Source organism: Periplaneta americana, chromosome 11 (assembly GCF_040183065.1).
Source record: "Periplaneta americana isolate PAMFEO1 chromosome 11, P.americana_PAMFEO1_priV1, whole genome shotgun sequence".
Taxonomy (NCBI): domain Eukaryota; kingdom Metazoa; phylum Arthropoda; class Insecta; order Blattodea; family Blattidae; genus Periplaneta; species Periplaneta americana.
In genome coordinates, this window is record NC_091127.1 from 174,377,629 (window position 1) to 174,404,839 (window position 27,211).

The following is a 27,211-nucleotide window of genomic DNA, read 5'->3' on the forward strand; positions in this document are numbered from 1 at the left end:
TAAGTACACTCTATTCACTTATCATAGCACACATTGAATTAAAATTTTGGCCACTTACTGCTAATAGATACTAAAACATACCCTACTAAAATTATTAAAATATCTGTAATACTATGGGCATAGGGCTTATACTAATCTTCAATTTTTTTTTAAATTTATTCACGGTGATGATTTCTATAAGTCCTATGCCCATAATATTACAGATATATGAATAATTTTAGTAGGGTATGTTTTAGTATCTATTAGCAGTAAGTGGTCAAATTTTCAATTCAATATGTGCTATAATAAGTGAATAGAGTGTACCTAATCACAGACATATAGTGAATTTATAAAAAAAATTGTGCTTAATTAAAAAAATTAATTTAAGGATAAAGATTTCCTCTAGAGTATCCATTCCTTTTCATTTTGAAGCTTAATATGCATAGACACATAGCTACCAAAAATGAAAGACCTCTGATAAATAGTATTATATTCATGACTGCTTGAAGATAGGCTATTTTTACCATTATTTTTCATGTGATAATGACCAACTCCCCTTAACCTGACTGGAAGATCGTCAGTTAGGAAGACCCAGACTGCTGATTCTGTTTTGACACTAGATTGTACTGGTATATCCAGCTTTCATCGTCTGTGACTATGTTGTAGATGCACTGACCATTTTTTTTTGCATCGTTCCACTTTATTGCTGTGCTGTGAGGTGGTGCTGAAGCAACAAAGCTTCCTCACGTGAAGATTTCTGAGACCTGCATTGAAAGAATGCCTATAGATTCCTCTGTCTCTCTGTAGGTCACTCATGGATCTTTTTTTATCAAGGCTTCCTTACGAGTGACTTTTCATCTGTGATGGCTGTAGCTGGATGTCCTGGATGCTTCTCATTTTAGAGAGTGGCTCTACTGTATTTCTCTGTATCTTTGCAAACCAGTCGACTGTTGTTTGACTCAGACCACATTATAATTGACTGATAATTATATCAGTATGTCAGAACAAGTTGTTACAAAATATGTTGTTGTTTTCTAATGCCAGGCGTTTGACAATAAAGTCATTTGACCTCTTGCACTCCAATATTTTTCAAAGATATTATCATGACTAGCCACTGAAACACAGATTTTGAGGTGTTCCGAATCCATTTCTGCTTAGTTGATTCTGTACCATTAAAGTAGTCCCCGCCCGGAGATCCGATTGGGGGACTATTTTACCTCCGGATAATTTTACGTTAATGGTACTCATTTCATATTGGAGTTAAATGGCCAGTTGTAGCCGATTTAAGTGAACACCATATTTTAACGTTTTGGTGGCTACTTCATTCACACACAACCCCCAGAATGTCTGGAGGACCACACCTGCTGTTGGTTGACGGGTCCATTGGACTTAGCTGGGAGATCTTGTTGATCACCAGCTTTCCCTCCTGAAGCCACTGGAGGACGATTTTAGTGCCATAGCAGGTCAGCACTAGGAACAGAAAAGTGGAAAGGCCTCGAATGCTTTAATGCCGTTGGGGTCGAAGAAAGTAAGAGTTCAGTCAGAGGACTGGATAGGAAAGGGTAAAGAGGGAATTAGGTATTGGATAGAGGAAAATTATACCAAATTCAGTCATTAACTCATCAAGCTGACCAGTGCTAATGGATGAGTAGCCCCACCCTTTAGTTCAGCTCGTAAAATTATGCTTACTAACAGCTGCACCACGGGAAGGTAGGGATGGGACATTGGGTATTTGTCCAGGTTGGTTCCTTAAAACCTTCAATGGGAAGGATTAATGGCTCTCACCCCTGTATCCGACAGATACCCTTTTGCAGCCTGTTACAAAATATAAAACATAAGCTCTGTAAGAGAAGAAGTCAATTAAAAACCCATATTGTGTTAGAAAGTTAAATCAGAGTTTATTAAAACCTTTTCTTTTACCCTTCTCTTTTTTTCTTTCTTTCTTTTTATGTCGATTTTCCTGGTTTGTTTATTTGAACTGCTTAAATAGATGACATCTTGAATTCATAGCATTGGATTACATATGGTTGTAATAAGGAATAATTTGAAACTGTAATGCATTTTTCGTTTGGAATATATTGTTGCTACACCTCCAAAATTCATTATGTGTTTTAAAAAGATTTTGCAGGGGGGGGGGGAAGGCATTGTCACTTTTATGATGAAGGATCGGTGGAGCGGAGAAAAATTCTCCCTGGCACCGGGATTCGAACCCGGGTTTTCAGCTCTACATGCTGACGCTCTATCCACTAAGCCATACCGAATTCCAGTCCCGATGCCAGATTGAATCCTCACAGTTTAAGCTCCATTTTTTAGTTTCGCTTTAGTGGCCAACCCTCATGCACTGTATCACAGATGTGTGACAGTGGCATAATGTCCGACACACTATGTGTAGAGGTGCACTCATTACGAGTGACTAGGTGGCCGGGATCCGACAGAATGAGCGCCATCTTAAATCACTAAGGGCCGTATTCATAGACATTTTTAGCACGGGTTTCCGGTGGATGATCAGCTTTTTTTATATTCATAAACCAGTGTTAGTGATATGATTTGAATTCTGTACAAGTAACCAGTGGATAGCCGTGGCTAGCTTAGTACGCTCGTAGCACGTGCTGCGAAATGTCTAGGAATAGCACCCTAAATGATTATATACGCATATAATATTATTACGATGTACTGAAGTACATATATTTCCGTGCACCAATTCTGCGTTATCATAAATGATGAAGGATCCCGATTTTTACCGAATGACTGGAAAGAATGAGACCTTATTACGAAGTGGGATAAATCAATAAAATAATACTCTGATCCAATAGACCTTGCATGACATGTGAAGAGGTAATAGTGTTCTAGAACATTTTTATTAAATAGTAAATTATACTTCTTCCTATACTTGTTTCTAAATATAATCAACACAGCAATTAATAGTCATGAAATTTGTACTAGGCAGAAATTTTAGCTTTCATTTTATTCACAAAAATAGCAGCACCAGGGCCTGACAGACCCTGGTTGCCTAAATGATAGTTACACATTACCAATTTTGCCATTGGCAACTTAGAATATTATGGAAAATTTATTTTAAAATAATATTAATGTTAGTTTTCAGTGCAAATAATAATTGAGGGAATTTCTTTGCCTTATAGATGTAATAATAAAATGGATCAGAATGAACCAGACTTGTTTATTTACGAGAGGAATGGAAAGATCTCAAGGATTTATGTTGTTGTTGTTTTCTAATGCCAGGCGTTTGACAATATAATCATTTGACCTCTTGCACTCAAATATTTTTCAAAGCTATTATCACGACCAGCCACTGAAGCACAGATTTTGAGGTGTTCCGAATCCATTTCTTGGTTTGAGTTGCACAATGGGCAGTTAGGGGACTGATATATTCCAATTCTATGGAGTGAAAAATGGCAAGTTGTAGCCGATTTAAGTGAACATAATATTTTAACGTTTTGGTGGCTACTTCATTCACACAACCCCCAGAGTGTCTGGAGGACCACACCTGCTGTTGGTCGACGGGTCCATTGGACCTAGCTGGGAGATCTTGTTGATCACCAGCTTTCCCTCCTTAAGACACTGGAGGACGATTTTAGTGCCATAGCAGGTCAGCACTAGGAACAGAAAAGTAGAAAGAGGAGGAAGGAAAGGGAAATGAACCCCTAGGCCTCGAATGCTCTAATGCCGTCGGGGTCAAAGAAAGTAAGAGTTCAGTCAGAGGACTGGATAGGAAAGGGTAAAGAGGGAATTAGGTATTGGTTAGAGGAAAATTATACCAAATTCAGTCATTAACTCATCAAACTGACCAGTGCTAATTGATGAGTAGCCCCTCTCTTTAGTTCAGCTTGTAAAATTATGCTTACTAACAGCTGCACCACGGGAAGGTAGGGATGGGACATTGGGTATTTGTCCAGGTTGGTTCCTTAAAGCTTTCAATGGGAAGGATTAATTGCTCTCCCCCTTGTATCCGACAGATACCCTTTTGCAGCCCTCAAGGATTTATGTGCCAGAATGTTGTTCTGGTTTGCCTTGGTTCATTTTGGTCCCTCTTGCTAACAGTTTTCTTGGCAAGTAGATTTTCTGTTTCTAATGAAAGCTGTCACACTTTTTCGATTATATACAGGACATGATTGATTGGCTGCCCATCTATATAAAATAAATATTTTTCCTACTCCTAATTGTTTACTTTGTAAAGACGATAATATTATAATGAATATGACACACCTCAAGAACTGTAATAGTACATTATGCAACGAGCCTATAATGAAGGTAATTAAGAAGTGAGTATGGATATTTATGAAACGAGTGCAAGCGAGTTTCATAATTTTCATACGAGCTTCTTAATTACCATTATAGGCGAGTTTCATACAACTTTTTATGCTCGTCCATATTTCTAACTTGATATTATTAATTTTCTTTGTATCTGACCTTGACGAATGTCCCGTATGTTGTGAGATGTGCGCAGACGCGAAAGTATTGATTTTTTCCGAGGAACAGATGTTCACATTGACCTTGCTAGGCCATAAGAACCTACAGAGATAACATTGAAATTAAATTAGACATTGAAAAACGAGATGACAAATTGAATTTATTTGAATATTATTTACAATTAACGCTAATTATTATAGTAACAGAACATAACCTTCTGCGACAGTATTGGATTTCTAGCCTCTGTGACTTTTCGCTAATTCTCTTTCGATTGCATATCCAAGAATAATCGATACTTGCGGTTTTATAACGGTAGAAAGCTGACCTGTCATTGGCTGAACAGTTGTAACCTGAGTCGTCATTGGCTGAAAGACCTGACCTTTAATGAGTAGGTGTACTTTAATGACATGCATTAAAGGTCTGCTACCAGGTGTATAATTACTACATTTCGGCATTGTCGAGCATAAAAATTTAACAGCTACAGATCTGTCATTTACAATACTGGGAAGCAAGAAGAAGGAAAATGAACTACAATTCACCGAGCAGTAGCAACCAACCAACCAGATTTCCTGTTTCATTGCCTTTAAAATTTACTTTCTTTTGTTTTATATTAGACAATATCTGACTTGTTTTTCTGTTATTGTATGACTAATCATAACATTTTAAAATTGAAAATGCTCTTAACTCATTAAGAGATTGTGTGTTGATGTTATTGTCAATTCAGAACAAAATTTATTTTGTTCCTGATCTCGTTTCTATAAACAAATATAAGCTTTTTTTTTATGCTCTGGTGACATTTTGTTTGTACTTGAGTCTGATTTGTTTCATTACCAGTAAAAATACCGTTTATCAATGAAAATGAAGATCAGGAACAAAGTCAAAAATAAAATGAATGGAAGTTTAAAATTGAAAAATAAAAAAATAAAGATTTGTATGTAAAATTACACAAAATGCATTATAGGGTAAAGGTTCGTAAACTGTGATACGAGTAATATTGTGATAGTTCTTTTTGAGTGAGAGAAGGACTGGTTTTGTGCAGCAACTCATTCACGAACATTCCCTTAATACATTGCAAAAAACTGATCTTTTCGCTCAGTAATATTGTAATAAATTCTCATAAAGAACTATCACAATGTTACTCATCACAATAATACCAACTTTTACCCTACACTGCCAACACTGTTCATTAGTATATTCATTGTATCCTTTATTAAATGTTATTGCAAATGAACAGTTACGAGAAGCATTAATGATGGTGTAGCAAGAAACTAATGCTTTCATCTCAGCATTGAACTTCGTCAATCAGAAATTCAGATATGTCTGTTATGCAATTACAGTTACGCATTGATGTGTATGCTTTAATACTGTTGAAATTTTTAGGTTATAGATTATGATTTTTGTAATTCAGTAGTATCTTACTAAATTTAGACAGTTCAGAAATGTATTCTATCATAATTATGAAATAGATAAATGAAACTTTGAATCAGCAACATTCTCAGGGTCTGAATTTTCATTAATACTTCATTGTTTTTCCAGAATATCTGTTAACTCTGTGATAGTGTTTTAAAATTAGTAGTTTTAGTCTATATTATTACCCATATTTTCTACAAAGCTATTGTATGAGTTTTGCTGCGAAAACTCTCCTCTCTTTATTATAAAACTTATCTATCTGACAATAAAGGTAGAGAAGAAAGTTTTTTCTTTCTTTGTTTTTTAATGAGTGTTCTTTTGTACATTAGTAATTCCATTAGTATCCTGTAAGTATAAATGTATTTTCTTTTTATGATTGTATTCTAAGAGCCATATATACGGTATTTGCAGAAACGTGTCAGTTTAGCTTAAAGGAAGTAATGACAAATATTGATGATGTAGAGAAAATTCATATTGTTTATCAGAACACATTGATATTAAGTAGGGGAATGGAATTTTGGGATGACATAAATATACTATTAATATACAATTTAAGACAGGCCTCTACATGATGCTAAAGGCTTCTTAGGAAAATCTTATTATTTCCTTCACAATAGTGTGTCGAAGTGTGATCGTTTTTTCAAAACTTGCTTTCTGCTATGTGAGAGCTATAGCAGAACTTGGAGTTATTTTAGTTTTTTGTGTTTCCTATAAAATTTAGTTTTTACAGTTAGCAAGTTTTGCAAAAGCGGTCCTCAATTACGAACCCACCTAACCTAATCTAACCTGATATCACAAAATACAAGGAACATTTTCTCATGATCTATTAAAGATATTTGTACACATTTGCTCTACATTATATGTAATAAATCCATTGGTTTTTTCTAAATATATTTAAAAAAATGTAGTAGTATTTAAGAAAAATATATCATTGGTGTGTGGATAAGCTTCAGGGCTTCTACCGCGTTGTCTTGGTGTTATTGGCTGACGTTTCGACCGCTGTGTTGTGGCCATCTTCAGAGCAGTTGCTGGATAAGGAAATAGTCTGCCAGCTCTTATATATATATATATATATATATATATATATATATATATATATAGTAGTCTCAATGGGGGGGAAGTACTTGCTGTGATAGGTCGTAGGTTCTCCTTCTGGCATCTGTTTGGTTCTACGTTGTCCAGTATGGTTGAGGTCTGTATGAAGGGGAGTATTCATATTAAATACTGGCCCTCATAAGGTCCGAAAGAGTGACCTTGATACTGTGCCCGATGTCCGGATGAGTGGCCCCCCCCCCCTTCATCCGCACATCGGGCATGGTATCAAGGTCACTCTTTCGGACCTTATGAGGGCCAGTATTTAATATGAATACTCCCCTTCATACAGATCTCAACCGGATTGGACAACGTAGGACCAATCAGATGCCAGAAGGAGAACCTACGACCTATCACAGCAAGTACTCCCACCCATCGAGACTACTATATATATATATATATATATATATAAGAGCTGGCAGACTATTTCCTTATCCAGCAACTGCTCTGAAGATGGCCACAACACAGCGGTCGAAACGTCAGCCACCAACACCAAGACAACGCGGTAGAAGCCCTGAAGCTTATCCACACACCATGTTCACCAGCCGCGGAAGCCTACGCGAACACTTAAAATATATCATTGCTTTGCCAAAGTAAAGTTCTTCAAATATTCATCTAAAAACAAATTTTATGCAGGGAAATCTGCATTATGTAATAATAAAGGAGTGTGCAAAATTTCATTAATTTATTTAAAATAGTTTCTGAGAAAATGTTGCTTCTTTATTGAAAATTGGGTATTGTGGATAACAAGTCGTAAAGTTTGAATATGCATGCCACATGATAAATTATTTTTTACCCTTATTACCCAAAGAACAACAACAGGCTCTTTTTATATAGCACATGAAAGAATTGATAAATCAATTATTCTAAATCTTGAAGAATTGTTAAAAAGAAATCAGAGGCTAAAACTAGTAAATAGAGAAGGGGCATGGCACTTACCAAGTCATGGCTCTTTAAATTTTAAAACCCAATTAGACTAACATTTGGGCCGTAAAATTTTGTGGAGAGATTCCCAACACTATGTAATATATTTTAGACTAGTTTTTATAAAATGTGATTTTTGGTCAGTTTGGACTTATATCTCTCCTTAAAAAATTGAATTATTAACCTTAATTTTAGACTACTTCTGATGCCATACTAAAAAAAAGTCGAAATTTTGTTCTGTTAGAAATATTTTTGCTACCTGTTCTAAATTCCTGTACATTGGAATTTATCTCCCATTGTGGAAAATAGAATTAAAGCTACTATTTAAAATTTCAATAGAAATATTTCATTAGTAAATAACGTGAAGTCTAAATTTCGATTATAACTGATCATATGTCCTTTTGTGTCCCAGTTTCCACTTATAAATTTGAAAGTTGTTTACTGCAGACAGCATATATTCTAATAATAATAATAATAATAATAATAATAATAATAATAATAATAATAATAATAATAATAATGTGTAATACAATGACTTCTGTCTCACTGTATACTTCAGGGCAAAAAGAGGCACCAGTTTTAAACAGATCAAGAAACTGACATTATCTTACTTTGCAATCAAACGTATCATTAACACAAAATTGAAAGATGAATTAAAACAGATCAATCTCACTTCATGTTAGGGAAAAATTTGGAGAATGCTAATGGACTGCAAATCACCAAGAAGAAATGCTGTGGCAGTATTCCGCACATCAACAGCTGTCTGGCTGCTCATCTGCATCGGATCTCCATCTTCCCTTCTCCAGTTGTGGAAATGTCTCAGTTATGAATAAAGATCATCTCTTTAAGTGTGTGAAGTTAAAGGACTGCCCACAAGATTTAACATCATTGCGCTGAAAAGCAACAAGGCAAATGAATTGTATCAAATGCCTGGACATTAAATAAACAAATGAATAAGAAATGTTGTGTAAGCTCATGATGAAAGAGACGAAAACAAAAGAGGAGTGAACATAAAAGGTTCATTATGAAGAATTTTTACGTTGTGACACTCATAGTAATGTTTTTCCACTCTGGTTTTTAGGTTGATATTCAGGATGGTGAGTTAATGGCACTCCTGGAGGATGCCTCTGTTGTTGGACTTCCTCCACTTCGTCCACGAGTGTCACGTCTGTTACCCCGGACAAGACAAAGTGAACGTGTGAGAGCTACAATGTTGACCAGGCAAAGAAGACAGAGGGCAGAGGGTCAACAAAGGGATCGAACACAAGTATGTCTACTATCATTTAATTTTATTTCAGTGTTGTTTGAATTACAAATCTCAAACACTTTGATATATAAGATACATTAAAGATTATATGAACACTAATAAATACAATAAAATTATTAAAGAAATTAGTAATAGACATGTTTCGGAGATGCTTCTCCATCTTCAGTGACTATTTACCACGACTGCAAAACGAAAACAAATGTAATTAATCTCATGTATAATTATATTAAAAAAATTAATGTATGTTTGTGTATTTGATTTGATATATTTGGTCATAGCACTTCTTTACATGTAATGCTGTACCTCACATTTCTGTATCCGGTGCCACCATTAACACTTACATTAACACATATTTGCAGTACATGTCTACACAACTTCTACCAATTAAACTATGTACTTTTTTTTACTTTTTACTTGTTCAATCTCCCTTTCAGTATTTCTCCTACATTTCGCTTGCTATTCTCTATTTGATCATTAATCGTAATATATCTAAATTTATATATGCCTTTCAAACCCCCTTTTTCCTCTAACTACTATTCACTAAGATTTCAATTTCACTTATTCTCTACAAATTATCATATTGAATTATTTGCCTTACTTGTTCTTTGACCTTTTCTCCTATCTGTCTCTTATATTCATTTACTGTTCCAACGTTCAAATGTCAGTACTAATTTTATGCTGTCACTTGTTCATTTCTTTTAACCCTTTTTCACTTTTCGTTTGTGTATTTATTCACACTGCAATGGGTATATACCCGGTGGCAGTGGTATCTAATTACACTCAATAATGACAATAATAAACTTATTAATTAAAAATACAATTAATAATAATACTAACAATAATTTATAATAATAATAATAATAATAATAATAATAGTAATAATAATAATAATAATAATAATAATAATAACAATAACAATAACAGGGAATATCCTAAATTAAATGAAGCACAATCACTTAAAATAACATTTAAAATAAATCTAATTTGTATCTTAAACCTAAGTTCGAACTAAAACCCACGAGTATGATATGTTCATATCTGCACAAGTACCTTTCAACACTACACTCATTTCGCTGTCAACTCACTCACTGCACTGGAACAATGACACATTTCACTGATTCTATCCTGATTTCACTAACACTTCAAAAACATTTCACTGTTCAAATACTTTTCAATAACTGGAAAAGTTAAAAAATATAATGGTATAATAATTTATAACCAATATTATTATGTCTTCTATATATGCATATGATAATTAAAAATAATATAAGAGAATATAAAAAGTATAATGAAGTTAAAAATGTGATTGTATAACTGACAATTTAAAAAAGTTAAACATGTTATGATATATGTACATTCTTATGATAAAAAGTTTACACAGATCATATTTAAAAAATGAAATAAAAAATGAAAGAAGAATGGATAAAAATACGATTTGGATGAAAGACTCACCGGATGGTTCAGGTGATCGAACCGCGTTGTTGCTTGGCTTAAAGGAGACTAACTGAGATGAAGGAAAGGACAGAAATTACGTTGACTGATACTACGTTAGTCTTTTACTATTCAAATTGGAAGTAATATAAAGATCAAAGAGAATGTTTTTATCGTAAATTGCTTTTTCATTCAAATTATGAGAGTTAATGCATTTGTCTTTGTATATTTCAATAGATTCCAGAATATTTAATAATTTACCTTTCCTATTAGTTTAATGTGTAACACTTTTATTAAGCCGCCAATGCTTATCTACTATAATAGTCATTTACATGAATAAGATTTTTACGTGAACGTTTTCGATATCGTTTTTTGTATCATCTTCAGATGCATTATAATTAAAATTAACAATTAACATTTGTAAATGATTGAAAACCTAGCCATTAGTGTGTGTGTTCTGTGAACTTCTTTTCGTGATTAAGTGTGTGATACATTTATGGATGTCGCTTGTACTTGTGTGTCTACTAGTAATTAGTGCTAATAGTAATACTAAGCTTACCTAATATCAATCAATTTCTAAAATGCAATATAAAACTTATAGTATAACACCAATATAAAAACTTTTATAAAAGAACACTTGTTTGGTCGTTTTTGTTATTCTGTCTTTGAGTTCTGTTGTGTCTTGCCTTTTAATGGGGCTATACTATAAGTGTTGTACTATAAGTTTTATATTGCATTTTAGAAATTGATTGATATTAAGTAAGCTTAGTATTACTATTAGCACTAATTACTAGTAGACACACAAGTACAAGCGACATCCATAAATGTATCACACACTTAATCACGAAAAGAAGCTCACAGAACACACACACCAATGGCTAGGTTTTCAATCATTTACAAATGTTAATTGTTAATTTTAATTATAATGCATCTGAAGATGATACAAAAAATGGTATCTAAAACGTTCATGTAAAAATCTTATTCATGTAAATGACTATTATAGTAGATAACCATTGGCGGCTTAATAAAAGTGTTACACATTAAATTATAGCAGCTTATCGGTAACAAAACAAAAATGAAATTAAAATTTCCTATTAGTGTGTAAAATTTCCATATCTGAGTTAATGTCTGTAAAACAATGTTGATTATTGTATATGTGTTCACTTTGATATATTTTGATGAATTATTAAATGTTAGTCTTTTACTATTCAAATCGGAAGTAATATAAAGATCAAAGAGAATGTTTTTATCGTAAATTGCTTTTTCATTCAAATTATGAGAGTTAATGAATTTGTCTTTGTATATTTCAATGGATTCCATAATATTTAATAATTTACCTTTCCTATTAGTGTGTAAAATTTCCATATCTGAGTTAATGTCTGTAAAACAATGTTGATTATTGTATATGTGTTCACTTTGATATATTTTGATGAATTATTAAATGTTAGTCTTTTACTATTCAAATCGGAAGTAATATAAAGATCAAAGAGAGTGTTTTTATCGTAAATTGCTTTTTCATTGAAATTATGAGAGTTAATGAATTTGTCTTTGTATATTTCAATAGATTCCATAATATTTAATAATTTACCTTTCCTATTATTATGTAAAATTTCCATATCTGAGTTAATGTCTGTAAAACAATGTATATGTGTATCTAATGCTCTGGATTTAACAATGAAGTCATCATCCTTCTTGCTTCCCAATATTTTGATGGAAGGTCCACAAATGTCCTAAGAGTTTCACAATTAGCCAGGTGCTCCATCTCCATGTCCTCTTCTCTGGTGCACAGCAAGCATTTAGGTGAATTCAGTACTTCAATACGATGGAGGTGTTTACTGAGGCAATCATGACCAGTAATCAATCTAAACATGGCCATGGCAGATTTTCGAGGTAGATCAGGAATTAGTTTTGGATCTTTGAATGGTTCTTTCCATTTTGAATTTTGATGTTTTGCCTGTTCGCTGTTACTTATTCTTTTTATGACTCGTTTTATTGATTCATATGGGAACTTGAAATTTGTTTTTAAGTTGATTTTAGTTTCCTTCTTTGCTAACATATCTGCTTTCTCGTTACCGTCCACAGTGGGCCAGGAAACCTGTAAAATAATGTTGATTATTGTATATGTGTTCACTTTGATATATTTTGATGAATTATTAAATCTTGTATGTTGAGCAGTTAAATTCCAATTGTCTCTTGTGGGGAGTTTTGAATCTTATCCTGCAGTTCTTTAAAGTAGGTACCAGTCCATTGTGGGATTATTGAAAGTGAACTGGCTAACTTACTAGTTAAAAAGAAACTGAAATCAGCCACCAAATGCAAAACCTCCATATGCCTCTTCCAAATTGTTAATTAAGTACTGTATAAAACAAATCAGACAACATCTATATGTCATCAGTGAAAGAAACTAGTAGGAAGGCATCATAAAGCAACGAGTTCCCCTTCTAGACTTTCCAAGATCGTGGGCAGTGTCTTTCTTCAGGTTATATACACGCATGACTCCTTGTAGAACATTTACTTGATGAAACTAGTTGATATCCATTAAGAACAAACAAATTTAATTTTCATCCACAGTGGAACATACTGTATTAATAATTGGGCGTGTTGATTATATTAATACTTTGGTTCTTGCTTTGCTGTATAATGTCACCGTGAAGCGTGATTTTGAAATGTTTTTCATTTGTCTAGCCCTCAACATCATCAGGAATTGAGTCCCTAGGGGCTGACAGCAATGCTAGTGTTACTAGCAACAGACGGAGACTTGTAACACAAACTACCAGAACAACTCGCAAGCGCAGAAAAACAACAAGGCGAAAGACAACTAAAAGGAAGAAAAGGCGCAAAACAACGAGAACAACTAAGTCAAAAGGAGTCACTTCATCCAAAAAAAGTAGTGTGAGCGAAGGCACCAAACGGAGACACAAGAAAAGGAGAAAAATCAAGCGAAAGAAAAGAAAAGTTAGTATGTCAGTATAAATTCTTTGCATGTTGCACCAAACTAACTTACAAAGCTAACTGTGTGTTCTGGGCTGCTTAACAAATCACGCTCCTTGGGTCTTAAACTAATAACTAAAATGCCATTTGCAGAAGACTGGCAGGTACTGTATCTTTGAGCTGATACATATTAGAGCAGTGCTTCTCAGACTCAGTTATCCATTCCACATCTGTAACGTTTCGTACAAAAAATACAGGCTAGCAATAAAAAATGCAGGATAATAATAATAATAATAATAATAATAATAATAATAATAATAATAATAATAATAATAAAATAATAATAATAATAATAATAATAAAATAATAATAAAATAATAATAAAATAATAATAATAATAATAATAATAATAATAATAATAATAACAATAACAATAACAATAACAATAACAATAACAATAACAATAACAATAACAATAACAATAACAATAACAATAACAATAAATAATAAATAATAAATAATAAATAATAATAATAATAATAATAATAATAATAATAATAATAATAATAATAATAATAATAATAATAATAATAATAATAATAATAATAATAATAATAATAATAATAATAAAAATAAAAATAAAAATAAAAATAAAAATAAAAATAAAAATAAAAATAAAAATAAAAATAAAAATAAAAATAAAAATAAAAATAAAAATAAAAATAAAAATAAAAATAAAAATAAAAATAAAAATAAAAATAAAAATAAAAATAAAAATAAAAATAAAAATAAAAATAAAAATAAAAATAAAAATAAAAATAAAAATAAAAATAAAAATAAAAATAAAAATAAAAATAAAAATAAAAATAAAAATAAAAATAAAAATAAAAATAAAAATAAAAATAAAAATAAAAATAAAAATAAAAATAAAAATAAAAATAAAAATAAAAATAAAAATAATAATAATAATAATAATAATAATAATACGTGTATAATGCTTTTGTTACAGTAGAGCTTCGATTATTGTCGTCAATACATTCTGCAAACTCTTCATGGTTAACAAAAATTACAATAATCAAATCGTATAAAAACCAATATTACAGTGATAGTTTATTCTGTAAATAAGATCTAGACACATATAAGTATCATTTGTCTGGATCATAATTCCATCAGAATTACGTATTGCAGAAAATATTATCCCTTAACACTATTGCGTTTCTTTAATTTTATAAAAAAATATATATATATTTCTTGCAGTGTAGGCTTTCACGGCCGGAGTCTATAGATGTAGATTCATTTTCCGGGCTGAGAGGCCGTGGTCTATTAATTGGTTTTATACCAGACGTTTCGTCTGCAACTGCGGCAGACATCTTCAGTGGAGTGGTATCCAAGGTCGTAAGACTCTTCTCGGCGTACCTGAGGCAACTGATACCACTCCACTGAAGATGTCTGCCGCAGTTGCAGACGAAACGTCTGGTATAAAACCAACTAATAGACCACGGCCTCTCAGCCCGGAAAATGAATCTACATCTATATATATTTCTCTTTTTTTTTTTTTTATCCAATGCCACCAGGTTGTCTTTTCGACATTTCTGGTCTTCTCTCCTGGCCGTGGCTTAGTTGTAACCCACTTCTGAGGTTGGGGCGCCTGGAAGGCGGAGTTACATTACCCCGATGATGTGATAGGATGATTATGATAATGTGGTGCCAGGAGAGGTCTTAAATATAAAAAAATATTGAATACATTACGTTTCTTGATAGATATAAATTTAGAAAAGCTCAGATATCTAGTTTGCTTATTTGAGCTCTCAGTGACTGTTTTAAGAATAAGTCTCTATATCTGCCCTTTTTCATCTCTTAAAAATAAATTTAATTTTTATTTATGTGCTATTTTATATTATTTTAACAATCAAGATTTTGATTCCCTTCAAATTACTCTTCTCATGTGTGAGTTTAGTGTTGACTAGGGTTGCCAACCCTCTCGTATTTTCCGGGATCTCCCGTATTTGCCCCTAATTTTTAACAGTCTCCCGGCTCCCATATTTTTGTTCTTTTCAACCATTTTCTCCCTTATTTTTGCATAATGTAAAAATCTTTGTTCTAAACTTTTGATTTTGCCGTGCGTGATTATTTATATGATGAGCAGCTGTTGTTCAAGAGGAGCTTTATAGAAGGTAATGCTTGTCAGAAATGGTTTTCATTGCTCACCCGTTTAAAATTAAACCATGTTAATATTATAAATTTGGGAAAACTAGCAAGTTTTATACATCTTGATTACACAACTTTTAACACTGTATCACTTCGGAATATGTATGGTAAGACTTTCCTGTGTTAAATTTCAACGTACCTCGTTTACATGTTTCGATCTATTTATGGGTCATCTTCAGAACTGGTCGTGGTGCCAAGACCAACAACAACCAGTTCTGAAGATGACTCATAAATAGGTCGAAACATGTAAATGAGGTACGTTGAAATTTAACACATTAAAGTCTTACCATATATATTCCGTAGCAAGTTTTGTTGTAAGCATACCAAGTACTAAATTCAAGAAGGATGTTTCTTCTGATGAACAGTAATGGAACAGATGTTCGAAACAGGAGCACGACACATCTAATCAAATCAGAACTGCAAACTGCAGTCGACATCAACTTTTACTGTGCTCCAACCACGAGAAAGTCTCTGCCGAATGAGACAAAGGGGAGTAATGCTGTGAATGAATGTTGATGTCATAAGATGTCATAAGGTCACACACGTGGGTACTCGTATCTCTATTGGCTCGCTGTCATAGCACAAACAATAACATTGATACACATGTTTATACTACCCTAGTTACAAAATTAGATCACTGTTAATCTCCTGGTCTTTTAATCCCTCCATACGGGAAATAACAAATGCAGGAGAGCGCATGGTTTTTAAACTGATGTTGTAAAGATAATATTATCTATCTACTTCGCTCCAATAGATGACTCAATAGTAAGCACATTCCTTTCACGGTTGATCTCCTGGTTGGAGAACAGTATGTATGCGAGACAAAATCTGACTCAAAATACTCTAATTTAAACCTAGCTGCCAAAATATGACTCTAATTTAAACCTAGCTGCCAAAATATGAAGTTGTTTTTAGTAACCGGAATGATGTGTTAATTTTCTATGTTAAATTTTGTCGAATTCTTAGTTTCCTGTATTTTCTTCAAAAAAAGTTGGTAATCCTAGTGTTGACTATTCCACAGTTTGTAACCTTTTATAGAATTTATTATACAAATTGAATTACCAGTATGTTTAAAATCTTCTCCTGATCATGCAAATTCCATTAGCAAAAAGTGCAAATATGTATTGCCTCTAAATACTGGCTAACAAGAAATAAAATAAATCTGCCAAATAATGAAAAGTGATACTACAGTAAGGTATTATGAAGATGAAGATTTTTGTCTGATAGAAGGCAAAGTTTAACATCAAGAAATATAAATATGTACCTTGTGGCAATGTGCAGCCATGACAAGGTGCATTGCATGTAAATTAGCTGATAAAATATTATATTGTGCATTTTGCCTGCCTATTGTGCCCTTTTTCAAATTTACATGTTTTTAATTTTCTTTTTTGCCTACCTATTTTAGGTATTATAAATGCTTGAACATCTGGGCTCTGATGATAATGAATTATAACAATGAGTGTAACTTTTTGTCACATTTAAAGTACCATATGTACGCGAATATTTCGCAGTTTTGAATAATCTGCGCACCCTAATTTTAGGAGAGAATTAAAAAAAATAGAGGTGAAGTGGTGCTAACCTTATTTCAAATAATGCTCGCACTCCAGCTTTTCTCCGCTAAATTCCAGAAAAAATATGTGTGGAGTATTCGCATTTTCCCACTTCACAGTTTGAGAAACCCTGGTCTAGTCATTAGTGTGCCACAGATCTTATTTGTTTTCAGTGGAAACATTTAAACTTACCTAAGTAAAGTAGAACACATACAAAACCTGAGCTTTTATTTTAACAGGCTTCTGCATTTGGCTCTCTGCTTCATTACCTTTTCATTGTTTATGTTTGGCTGGGCATAATTTGTGCACATGATTTAATTTCAAATTTCATTACTCTCTTCATTGATGCTGGTTGTAGACGTTTGTGCACAAGTTTTGTTTAATGTTGTTTGTCAGATGTGTTATGTTACGTGTTCCATTATGTACCTGTTGGCTTTACACAAGTAATTACTGGTACTTAACCATTATGTCATGTTGGAAGCTTTGTTTATACAGTTCCTGTTCATTCTTAGTCCACAGTGAGAGAACTTTATATAAGAATCCAGCATACTTAAATTCGGGTATTGAATGGTTTAGTATTTTGCCTCATGATATTTCCAGTAACATATATCGTACTTCGAAATGCAGCTTTTAAGGAATTTTTTTTTCTGATGAATAATTTGAATACATGCCATACTGATATATTGAAAACATGATATGAAAAAAATAATAATTATTAAACTGAATGATAAAGAATTGTTTAAATAAAAAAGTAACGTCTTTGTTGTAGAGTATAGAGAATTATTTCTAAATTGTGAATAAATTATGCTAAATTTCAGAATTTAAGATAATATTTACTGCTTCTTTCATAAAGAAGTTTAAATGACTTTCAAGAATATAGGCCTATTTGCAAGATCATGAACTGTAATTGCTTCGAATTATAGGTGTAATAATTTTCGAGTCTCTTTGCAGCATATCTTAAGTTTCATGATTGTCATGTGTTTAATTTTTTTTTTTTTTTTTTTTTTTCAAAAGATGCTATAGTGTAGAAATTTTTCTGCTCTCAAAATCATATGGCTTCAGATTTATCACATGAGTTTCCCTTCCCAGAATTTCTCATCATGTCACATATTTATATTTCACAGAAGTATTGTGATGCTCAAAATTGATTTCAAGATTTTCACGAAATGTACATTTTCAGCATCCCTGTATCAAAAAAGTGGTTTTGGACATGCCATCTTTCTTGTTTGTGTCCAGTGATTCTTCCAAAACTATTGGTTGAATTTTTTTCATATTCAGTGTCTATGAGGGAATTTATATAGGAAAGACATGGGCCTATATTGAATGTAATACTTTTTAGTACAAATTAAAAAGATTTTTATTTAAAATAACAAGAAGCAGTATATTTCATTCACATTTTTATTTGTACAATATAGAATTATATTATGAACAGAAACAAGTTTTCTTAATTCAGATTATGATAAAATTGATTGTGTTTTGTATTTAGTATATTTACAATAATTTGTTTTAACAGAGTAAACTGAATAATCATTACATATATATTGTTAATACGAAATTAAGTTGAAAATAGCATCATTGTGACAGTATTCAAATTAATTTTTTTGATAGATTCAGGAAAAGAACCTCACAGTTTTACTTTACTGCTTGATAAATGATAGAAAATTCGTTAAATGTATTATTGCTGTGAGTTCTACAGTTGAAATGACTTTGAACTTCTCTTAAAACTGCATTTTTGTCCATCTAATTTTGTTCATTCATTAACTCTTGCGAAGGCATTTTGGCTTTTGTTTTGTTTTCTATTTTGCATGCAAAAACATGTTCTGAAGATTATTTGACTAGGACAGAATTCATTTATGTGAAACTTCTGTTTGTAAATATCCTATGTTCGTGGGTATTTTATTTTCTGTATTTGTATGTGAATTAAAAGTCACTTTAATGCCATATTTTCCAATCACATTCTCATCCATTTAAGCTATGACAGGTCTAACACACCCTGAGTATCAAAACTTTAATGATAGCCAATATAAGACCTTGACATTTGATATATGATCTTCAAATTACACATAAAAATAAATCGAGCATTGCTGCCTGTAACTCATATTGAAGTTCCTGAGGTGTAAATGATGAAGTTTATACTTAAATTTAGAGTAGTTAAACATCATAATATCTTGCATTTTTTGTTGGGTGAATTAAGTAAAAGTAATAGTAACTTGAGCGTGGTATACAGGGTATTTCAAAGTCTATTAATAAACTTTAAAGGGATGTTCAGAGAAAATATCTGAATATTTTAATATAAGGAATTAGAAACTCATAGACAATGACATCTCCCTTTTGTTTAACCTTATATATTCTGAGGTCTTTAGCTGTTGAATGGCCAATAAGACACAGTTATGTCATTATGACGTGTTCTGTTAACACGAACGTTATCATTGATTATGGAGTAGTAATACAATGACTTCATATTCTCTTCCTTCAAACATTATATAGTAGTTATAAAATATGTTGAAGATGAACATTTTGGCAGCTAGTATTGTGCTGTGCCATAAACTGCTGTACATCACTGGTATTCAGAAGTTGTGTGCACATCTTCATAAGCTGCGAAAATAGGAGCAGCAAGATAAATGTTAGTCATAATAGGCATCTCATATATTAAAAATTTTATATATTTCCATGAAAAAAAAAATGCAAAAGGCATTAAGTTAGCTGATTGAACTGGTTTCTCAACAGAAACATCACACCAATCCATAGACATTTAAAGCTTTCATTAAGATGATTTCTTACAATAATGAAGGCTTCACCATATATTTATACAGACGTGGACAAATTATTAGCAAAATTGAAGATTTTTATTATATATTTTTACAAAATATGATTCTTCAATTTAGGCTACAGTTGACATTTTTGTGTATTTCCAAATAATTAGCCAAATTTAAGATTTGTATTGTGTATTTTTCAAAATTTAACTCTTCAACTTGGACTACATTTCATATTTTTGCATATTTACAAATTATTAGCAAAACTGAAGGTTTTTATTCTATATTTTTACAAAATTAGATACTTCAATTTGGACTACAGTTGACATTTTGGATATTTCCAAATTATTAACAAAACTGAAGATTTTTGTTTATATTTTTACAAAATTTGTCTCTTCAATGCGGTTGACATTTTTGCTAATCTACAAATTATTAGCAAAATTGAAGACTTTTATTATATATTTTTACAAAGCTTGACTCTTCAATTTAAACTACAGTTGACATTTTTGCATATTTCTGTCTACTGTAATGATGGAAATATGCAAAATTGTCAAATGTAGTCTAAATTGAAAAGCCAATTTTGTAAACATAATTGCCATAAAAATCGTCAATTTTGTTAATAATTTGTCCACGTCTGTATAAGTATAAATCGATCTTGAAGACTACAAACTCTTCATTGGGATTATAGTTTTTGTCATCATTCATATCGTACATAGGTTTATTTGTCCACATAATGAACCATACAAGAGAGACCATTGTTACTCTACGTAGGTTGTTGCTTTGTTTGCAGTCTTTGATTCATTCTCATATATAGGAAATCATCACACTTACTATTGTGGAATTAGTTAGATAATGAGTTGTGCCCATAATTTATTACATTCCTTGTCACAGATATCAAACATAATGTCTTACTTAGTGTTTTGTAACTCAAAGCGATTTTTTCTTTCATTTCGACAATTGTCTAAACTACAATTCCCTAAGTGAATAATCTACTTCATTATTGAAAAAAGCAGACAGTTTTATTTTATGTGTCCTCTCAATTTCAAATAAACATGAATGAAACTACTACTACAAAATGTTCAGTGTAACCAATCAAGTTTATGTTCGGAGTTTAAGATATTTTAAATATAAACGTTAAAATGTAAGTTATTGTTGTCTTGTGTTCTCAGTTTTTTTTAATGAGTATTGCTGTCAGTGTACACATTCATGATATGTCAACAATAATTTACAGATTAAGTTTGAAAGATAGTTTTCATAACATAAACACTTAGATATACTTTATCCTAAGCTTAATGTCTAAATATTCTGTTATAAATTTAATTGTCTGGGTGTGTTCATAAATCAGATATTTAACTTTGTGTATGCCTATCTAATAAGATCAGTACGTAGTGAATTGTTCTTGGAAACGATTAGGTTGCATTACATTAGACATTAACATATTTGTTTGATAGGAAATGTTAAAATGAATAGGTTTAGTAATTTTAAGTGTCTGGTTTAAGAGCATACCATATCGTATGTAAGATTTGCCTAATGTTCATAAGAGATATATTCAATTGCCTTATAGTTTTGTGTTGAATTGTAAATGTGTTTTGAATGCAAGTGTAATACACAAAACGTAATGTGTTACTGATTGTGATCTTATTATTCAGTTTAGTGAAGGAACTAATATTTTCACCTCATTTTTTTTAACTTCTTTTGTTTTTAGTTGAGTGTGTGTTTATTTCTAAAATAAAAGTTGTAACTCATGACAAAAATGTTTCATATTCACTGTAAAGCATAAATCTAAATCTGAAATCTAAATCATTTGTATTGGTGATCTCCCTTTTGCTCCTTTCGATGCTCATTGAAGGTCTATTATATCCCCTTATTTTGCTTTGATTTCTGATTTTATTCATCACAGGCTAAATCGAGATGTTGGCCTGCAGAGACCTGTGTGCAATGTAGGAATTTTGTGGGGAAGAATAAGCTGGGCGATAATTTTCCTGAGTCAGGGTGTGTGGCATGCTTTAAATCTAGAGCAAGGGCCTCTCTCTCTTTACTTCTTCTTTCTTTTGAGAAGATATGCTAAGGATTTTGATCATTTCCTAAAGAATATTGCTCTCAGCCAGGTTTGATTCCCTGGATTTCCAATCTATTGACGGATATGATAACATCAGAAATGTTATGCATAGAATGACAAATACGTTATTTTGACAGAAGACGAGCTTTTTATTGTGTTAATTTAGTAGTATTTAATTAAATTTTTTTATCAAGTTTATGGGCAAGTTGATAACCTCCAGAAATATATTACAAGAGCACAGTATTTATATTTTCATGCTCGACCATGCCGAAATGTAGTAATTATACAACTGGTAGCAGCCTTTCTTTAATGAACCTCATTAAAGTACACCTATTCATTAAAGTTCAGGTGTTCCACCAGTCAGAAAACACCATTGTAGCAATATGGAAGTGCAAGTATCGATTATTCTCAGATATGCAATCGAAAGACAACTACCGAAACGTCACGGAGGCTGGAAATCCAATACTGTCGCAGAAGGTTATGTTCTGTTACCATAATAATTAGCGTTAATTGTAAATAATATTCAAATAAATTCAATTTGTCATCTCGTTTTTCAATGTCTAAATCAGTTTCAAGGTTATATCAAGATTAATGTTAATTTTACTCTCTAGATTATATTAAGGTCAATGACATTTGTTCCTCGGAAAAAAATCAATACTTTCGCGTCTGCGCACATCTCACAATTTACGAGATATTGCACAAGGTCAGTTCCGCTCCCTAGTCAGATAAGAATAACATGAATACTTATGAATAATTTCAAGTTAGAAATATGGTCGAGCATAAAAAGTCGTATGGAACTTGCCTGTAATGGTAATTAAGACGCTCGTATGAAAATTATGAAACTCGCTTGCGCTCATTTCATAAACATACTCGCGTCTTAATTACTACTGTTATAGGCTCGTTGCATAATGTACTATTATTCTTAAATGTCACATATTAAGAGACTGAATTACAGAAATATTTTTGTAGAGTGAAGTACATTATTTATTGGGATGCCAGAAGACAAATGACGCAAATTTTCAATGTCTGCCATTAGAAACCAACCAACCAACATTATTTTTTTACTGCTTTATTTGGGAAATTCTTGCGAAGAATGCGTTGATAAAAGAGTTGTACAAGCAAACAGCAGTTCTTTAATGGGAAACTTAATGCTCTCAAAATATTTTGAAGAGATCTTTAGTATACTATAAAATAATATATCAGTTAAGCTATCCATAAAAATGTGAATAGCAGTGTGTTATAATGAAAGAAAATTCTAGTTAATAGTACATTATGCAACGAGCCTATAATGGTAGTAATTAAGATGCGAGTATGTTTATTTTCATACGAGCGTCTTAATTACCATTATAGTCAAGTTTCATACGACTTTTTTTGCTCGACCATATTTCTAACTTGAAATTATTCATAAGTATTCATGTTATTCTTATCTGACTGAGGAGCGAAATTGACCTTGTGCAATACCTCGTAAATTGTGAGATGTGCGCAGACGCGAAAGTATTGATTTTTTCTGAGAAACAAATGTCGACATTGACCTTGATATAATCTAGAGAGTAAAATAAACATTAATCTTGATATAATCTTGAAATTGAATTAGACATTGAAAAACGAGATGACAAATTGAATTCATTTGAATATTATTTGCAATTAACGCTAATTATTATAGTAACAGAACTGACTTTATTTCAAATATAGGTGATTTATCGATTTATTGTTGTCTTTCGTTTACATATCTGAGAATAATCGATACTTGTGCTTTCATATTACTACAATGGTATTTTCTGATTGGTGGAACACCTGAACTTTAATGAATAGGTGTACTTTAATGAGGTCCATTGAAGGGCTGCTACCAGGTGTATAATTACTACATTTCGGCATGGTCGAGCATAAAATAATATACCAATTAAGCTGTCCATAAAATGTGAATAGCAGTGTGTTATAATGAAAGAAAATTCTAGTTAAAAAGTAGAATCAAATACTGTACTATTATGTGTTTATCATTGTCATCTTCTTTGGTATTGTGCTCTGAATTTTTTTTACAGATGTGCCCATTGTTCAAATCAATTCTTTGTCAGACATCCCACATTTATTTGGTCTATAGTTTTGTAAATTTGGGTGCCATTTGTCATAGATTTAAGACACACTAAATAACCTTGTCCTTGATTAAAAGGCCTCCAGGCAGTATTTACCTACTATTTGTTGCTCACGTCAAAGTTTGGAGGCAGCACAATGGGCCCATGTTACTGGCCTAAGTATACATGACTTTTTCCTATTATCCATCTGCTGTCCACGCCATCTATATACCAGGTGTAGCCATAATGAGACTCTAAAAATTATTATTATTATGGAACATGGAATCCTATAATATCTTCATAAAGAATTTCTCAGTTTTGGAAAAGCTTTCTCTACAGACGTTAACATGCTGGAAAAATTTTGAAAATATTTCTGGCAATCTTGGCTGATGTAGCTGGTTGTGGCCCGGCAGTAAAAGGTTAAGGTTAGTGATTTTAAATTAATTTTTTTAAATTGACTGTAAAAAAATAGTTTTAGTAGCTGTACAATGGTGATATTCTTCACAGCAAGTATCATATGTAAAACATTACTGCAGTATTAGTTCTTAAATTAATTAACAAAATTATTCATTCATAATTTTCTGCCCAAGGACAGGTCCTTTACTGCAAATCCAGCATTCTTCAGTCTTCATTCTTCTTCGTCTGTCATCTGATATCTGCTACCCAGAACTTCTCTCCCATTCCACCATTCCTTTCAATGCAGTCCCTTCTCACGCAGTGACCCAACCACTTTCGTTTTCTCTTCTTGATCAGTTTCGGCATTATTCTTTCTTCACTCTTTCCAAGACAGCTTCGTTTCTTATTCTGTTTGTCCATTTCACATACTCCATTCTTCTCCACATTCAAATTTCAAATGTTTCCAGTAGTTTCTGTCCATGTAATGTCCATGTTTCTGCTCCATACAATGTCAGACTCCACACAGAGCATTTCACTAGTCTCTTTCTTAGTTCTTTTTCCAAAGGTGCACAGAAGATAATCTCTTTTCTATTAAAAGCTTCTTTTGCCATTGCTAACTGCCTTTTGTGTTGGAGTAAAGATAAACTCCTCTAAGACAAAACAGATGAGGGTAAACATTGTAATAATAAAAATAAATTGACAGTAAATGATACAGAAATAGAAGAAGTGGATACTTTTCTATACCTGGGAAGTGTGGTTACAAAAACAGGTGGAGTGGAAGAAGATGTGAAAAGGTGTATTTGGCTAGCAAATGGAGCATTTGTACAGCTATATCCCATACGGTGGAATAACAACATCGCACTGAAGACAAAGCTCAGACTGTTTAACACAAATGTAAAATCAGTCCTCCTCTATGGTTGTGAAACATTGAAAATTACGGATGTAATAAATAAAAAGATACAGACGTTCGTCAACAGATGTCTGAGACGTATTCTAAATATAAGATGGCCGGAAATAATAGCAAATGAAGAACTGTGGAGAAGAACTAACCAATCATAAATATGTTACCAAATAAAACAAAGAAAATGGAATTGGATAGGCCACACGCTGAGAAAGCCGGATGGAGCTATTGAGAAGACTGCAATTGATTGGAATCCACAAGGAGTAAGGAAGAGAGGCGGCCTAGAGAAACATGGAAACTATCAATAGAGGAGGAAGTAGAGAGGTGTGGGAAAAGCTGGAAAGAGGTGAAACGGATGGCTGGCGACAGAGTACACTGGAGGAACTTTACTGCTGCCCTATGTTCCACCTGGGAACAACAGGATATAAGAAGAAGAAGAACTGCATTTTGACTTCCCAGCAGCAGCTCATGTTCCTCCTTACAGTAGTGTTTGAAGCTGTCCACTTGTTCCATTGCCCCATTTCGAATTCGCAAGTTAACCTTTATTTTTCTTCTGATAATCATGGTCTTCGTCTTGTTTGCATTTATCTTCTTCCCATACTACTTACAGCTGTCATTTAGCTCCAGTAGCATATCCCTTAGTATCGTTTTCTTTGTGTTAACAACGCCATATCATCAGCAAATCTTATGCACTTTATTATTCTCTTACTGCGGCATTATGTGTGCTACCCAGTATCCCCCTCCCGGATATAATTAACATAATTTAATACAGTAGAACTTGGTTATAACGACATCCAAGGGACCTTAAAAATTATATTGTTATAAACGAGTGTCGTAGTAACCGAGATTCACATTATCAATCTAGTTAGGTAGAAAATGAATAATAACAAACTTAATAACTAGACTTATTTTAGTTTTATGTATTGACTTTTAAGCCTATCATGAAGATAATAAAATACACGTAGGCCTACAATTATAAATACAATATTCTGTATTAAAACAGTTTGTTCAGTACTCACCAATCTACTTTACTTAGGAGTGAAGTAATCGGTCATTTTACTCTTGTTTCTTACTTGCCCAATACACACTTTCTAAATTACGTTGTATGTTCATAATTTCAGTTGCAATTTCACTGCTCCCTTCCTAGCTCCATAGAACATGTTCATAATTCTAATGACTTCTAAAGTGACACTCACTTCTTTTAGTGACCATACTGCGTTAAAATGCGTGCCCTTAGTGAAAACTTCCTGTCAAAACTGATCTAATACCGCATGAATTCGGGCAGGTTACAATGGAGTGGGGAATCCGCCTGCATTCCAGAGGTCTGTGACAGAAGGGGACAGATTTAAACAAAATATTTCTTAAAATACTTTTGTTCTTAGAAAGTCTCATTCCAAATTGAGGTTGAAAATGACGTTATATGTGAGGTAGACGCATATACAAATGTCGTATTAAGCAAGATAGAAAAGCATATGTCTTATGGGGAATTAGTTGGGACCACAGAATATTTGACGTTATAGGCGAGGTGTCGCACAAAATGAGGTCGCTATAACCAAGTTCTACTGTATTTTTATCTCAATAATAGTTAATTTGTTAATGTGATTGTTGGATATTAAATTATAATTCCATGCCCCTCTTTTCTAGAAACATATTTTCTGATGTTATAGAGGTAGTAATAATGGTGGTTGTGGTAGTAGTGATTGTAGGCCAATAATAATAGTAGTGTAAGGTATGATTAATAACTGCAAGGTACCTTTTTACATTAGTCTTTCTTTCAACTACAGTACATAGTAGCCTCTTTGCTATAAAACTT

General features: G+C 32.3%; 1 protein-coding gene across 6 annotated transcripts in view; it reads left to right on the forward strand.

Annotated features, from left to right (window-relative positions):
- LOC138709613 (serine/arginine repetitive matrix protein 2) overlaps nt 1-27,211 on the forward strand; it is a 328,612-nt gene that overhangs the window by 53,443 nt on the left and 247,958 nt on the right. For all 6 annotated transcript variants that reach the window (XR_011334979.1, XR_011334980.1, XR_011334978.1 and 3 more), the window contains exons 9-10: nt 8,915-9,100; nt 13,217-13,486. Coding sequence is in view for 2 of the 6 variants with exons in the window: in XM_069840511.1 (XP_069696612.1) it covers nt 8,915-9,100; nt 13,217-13,486 (456 nt within the window). In the remaining 4 variants the exon portion in view is untranslated. The remainder of the gene's footprint in view (nt 1-8,914; nt 9,101-13,216; nt 13,487-27,211) is intronic.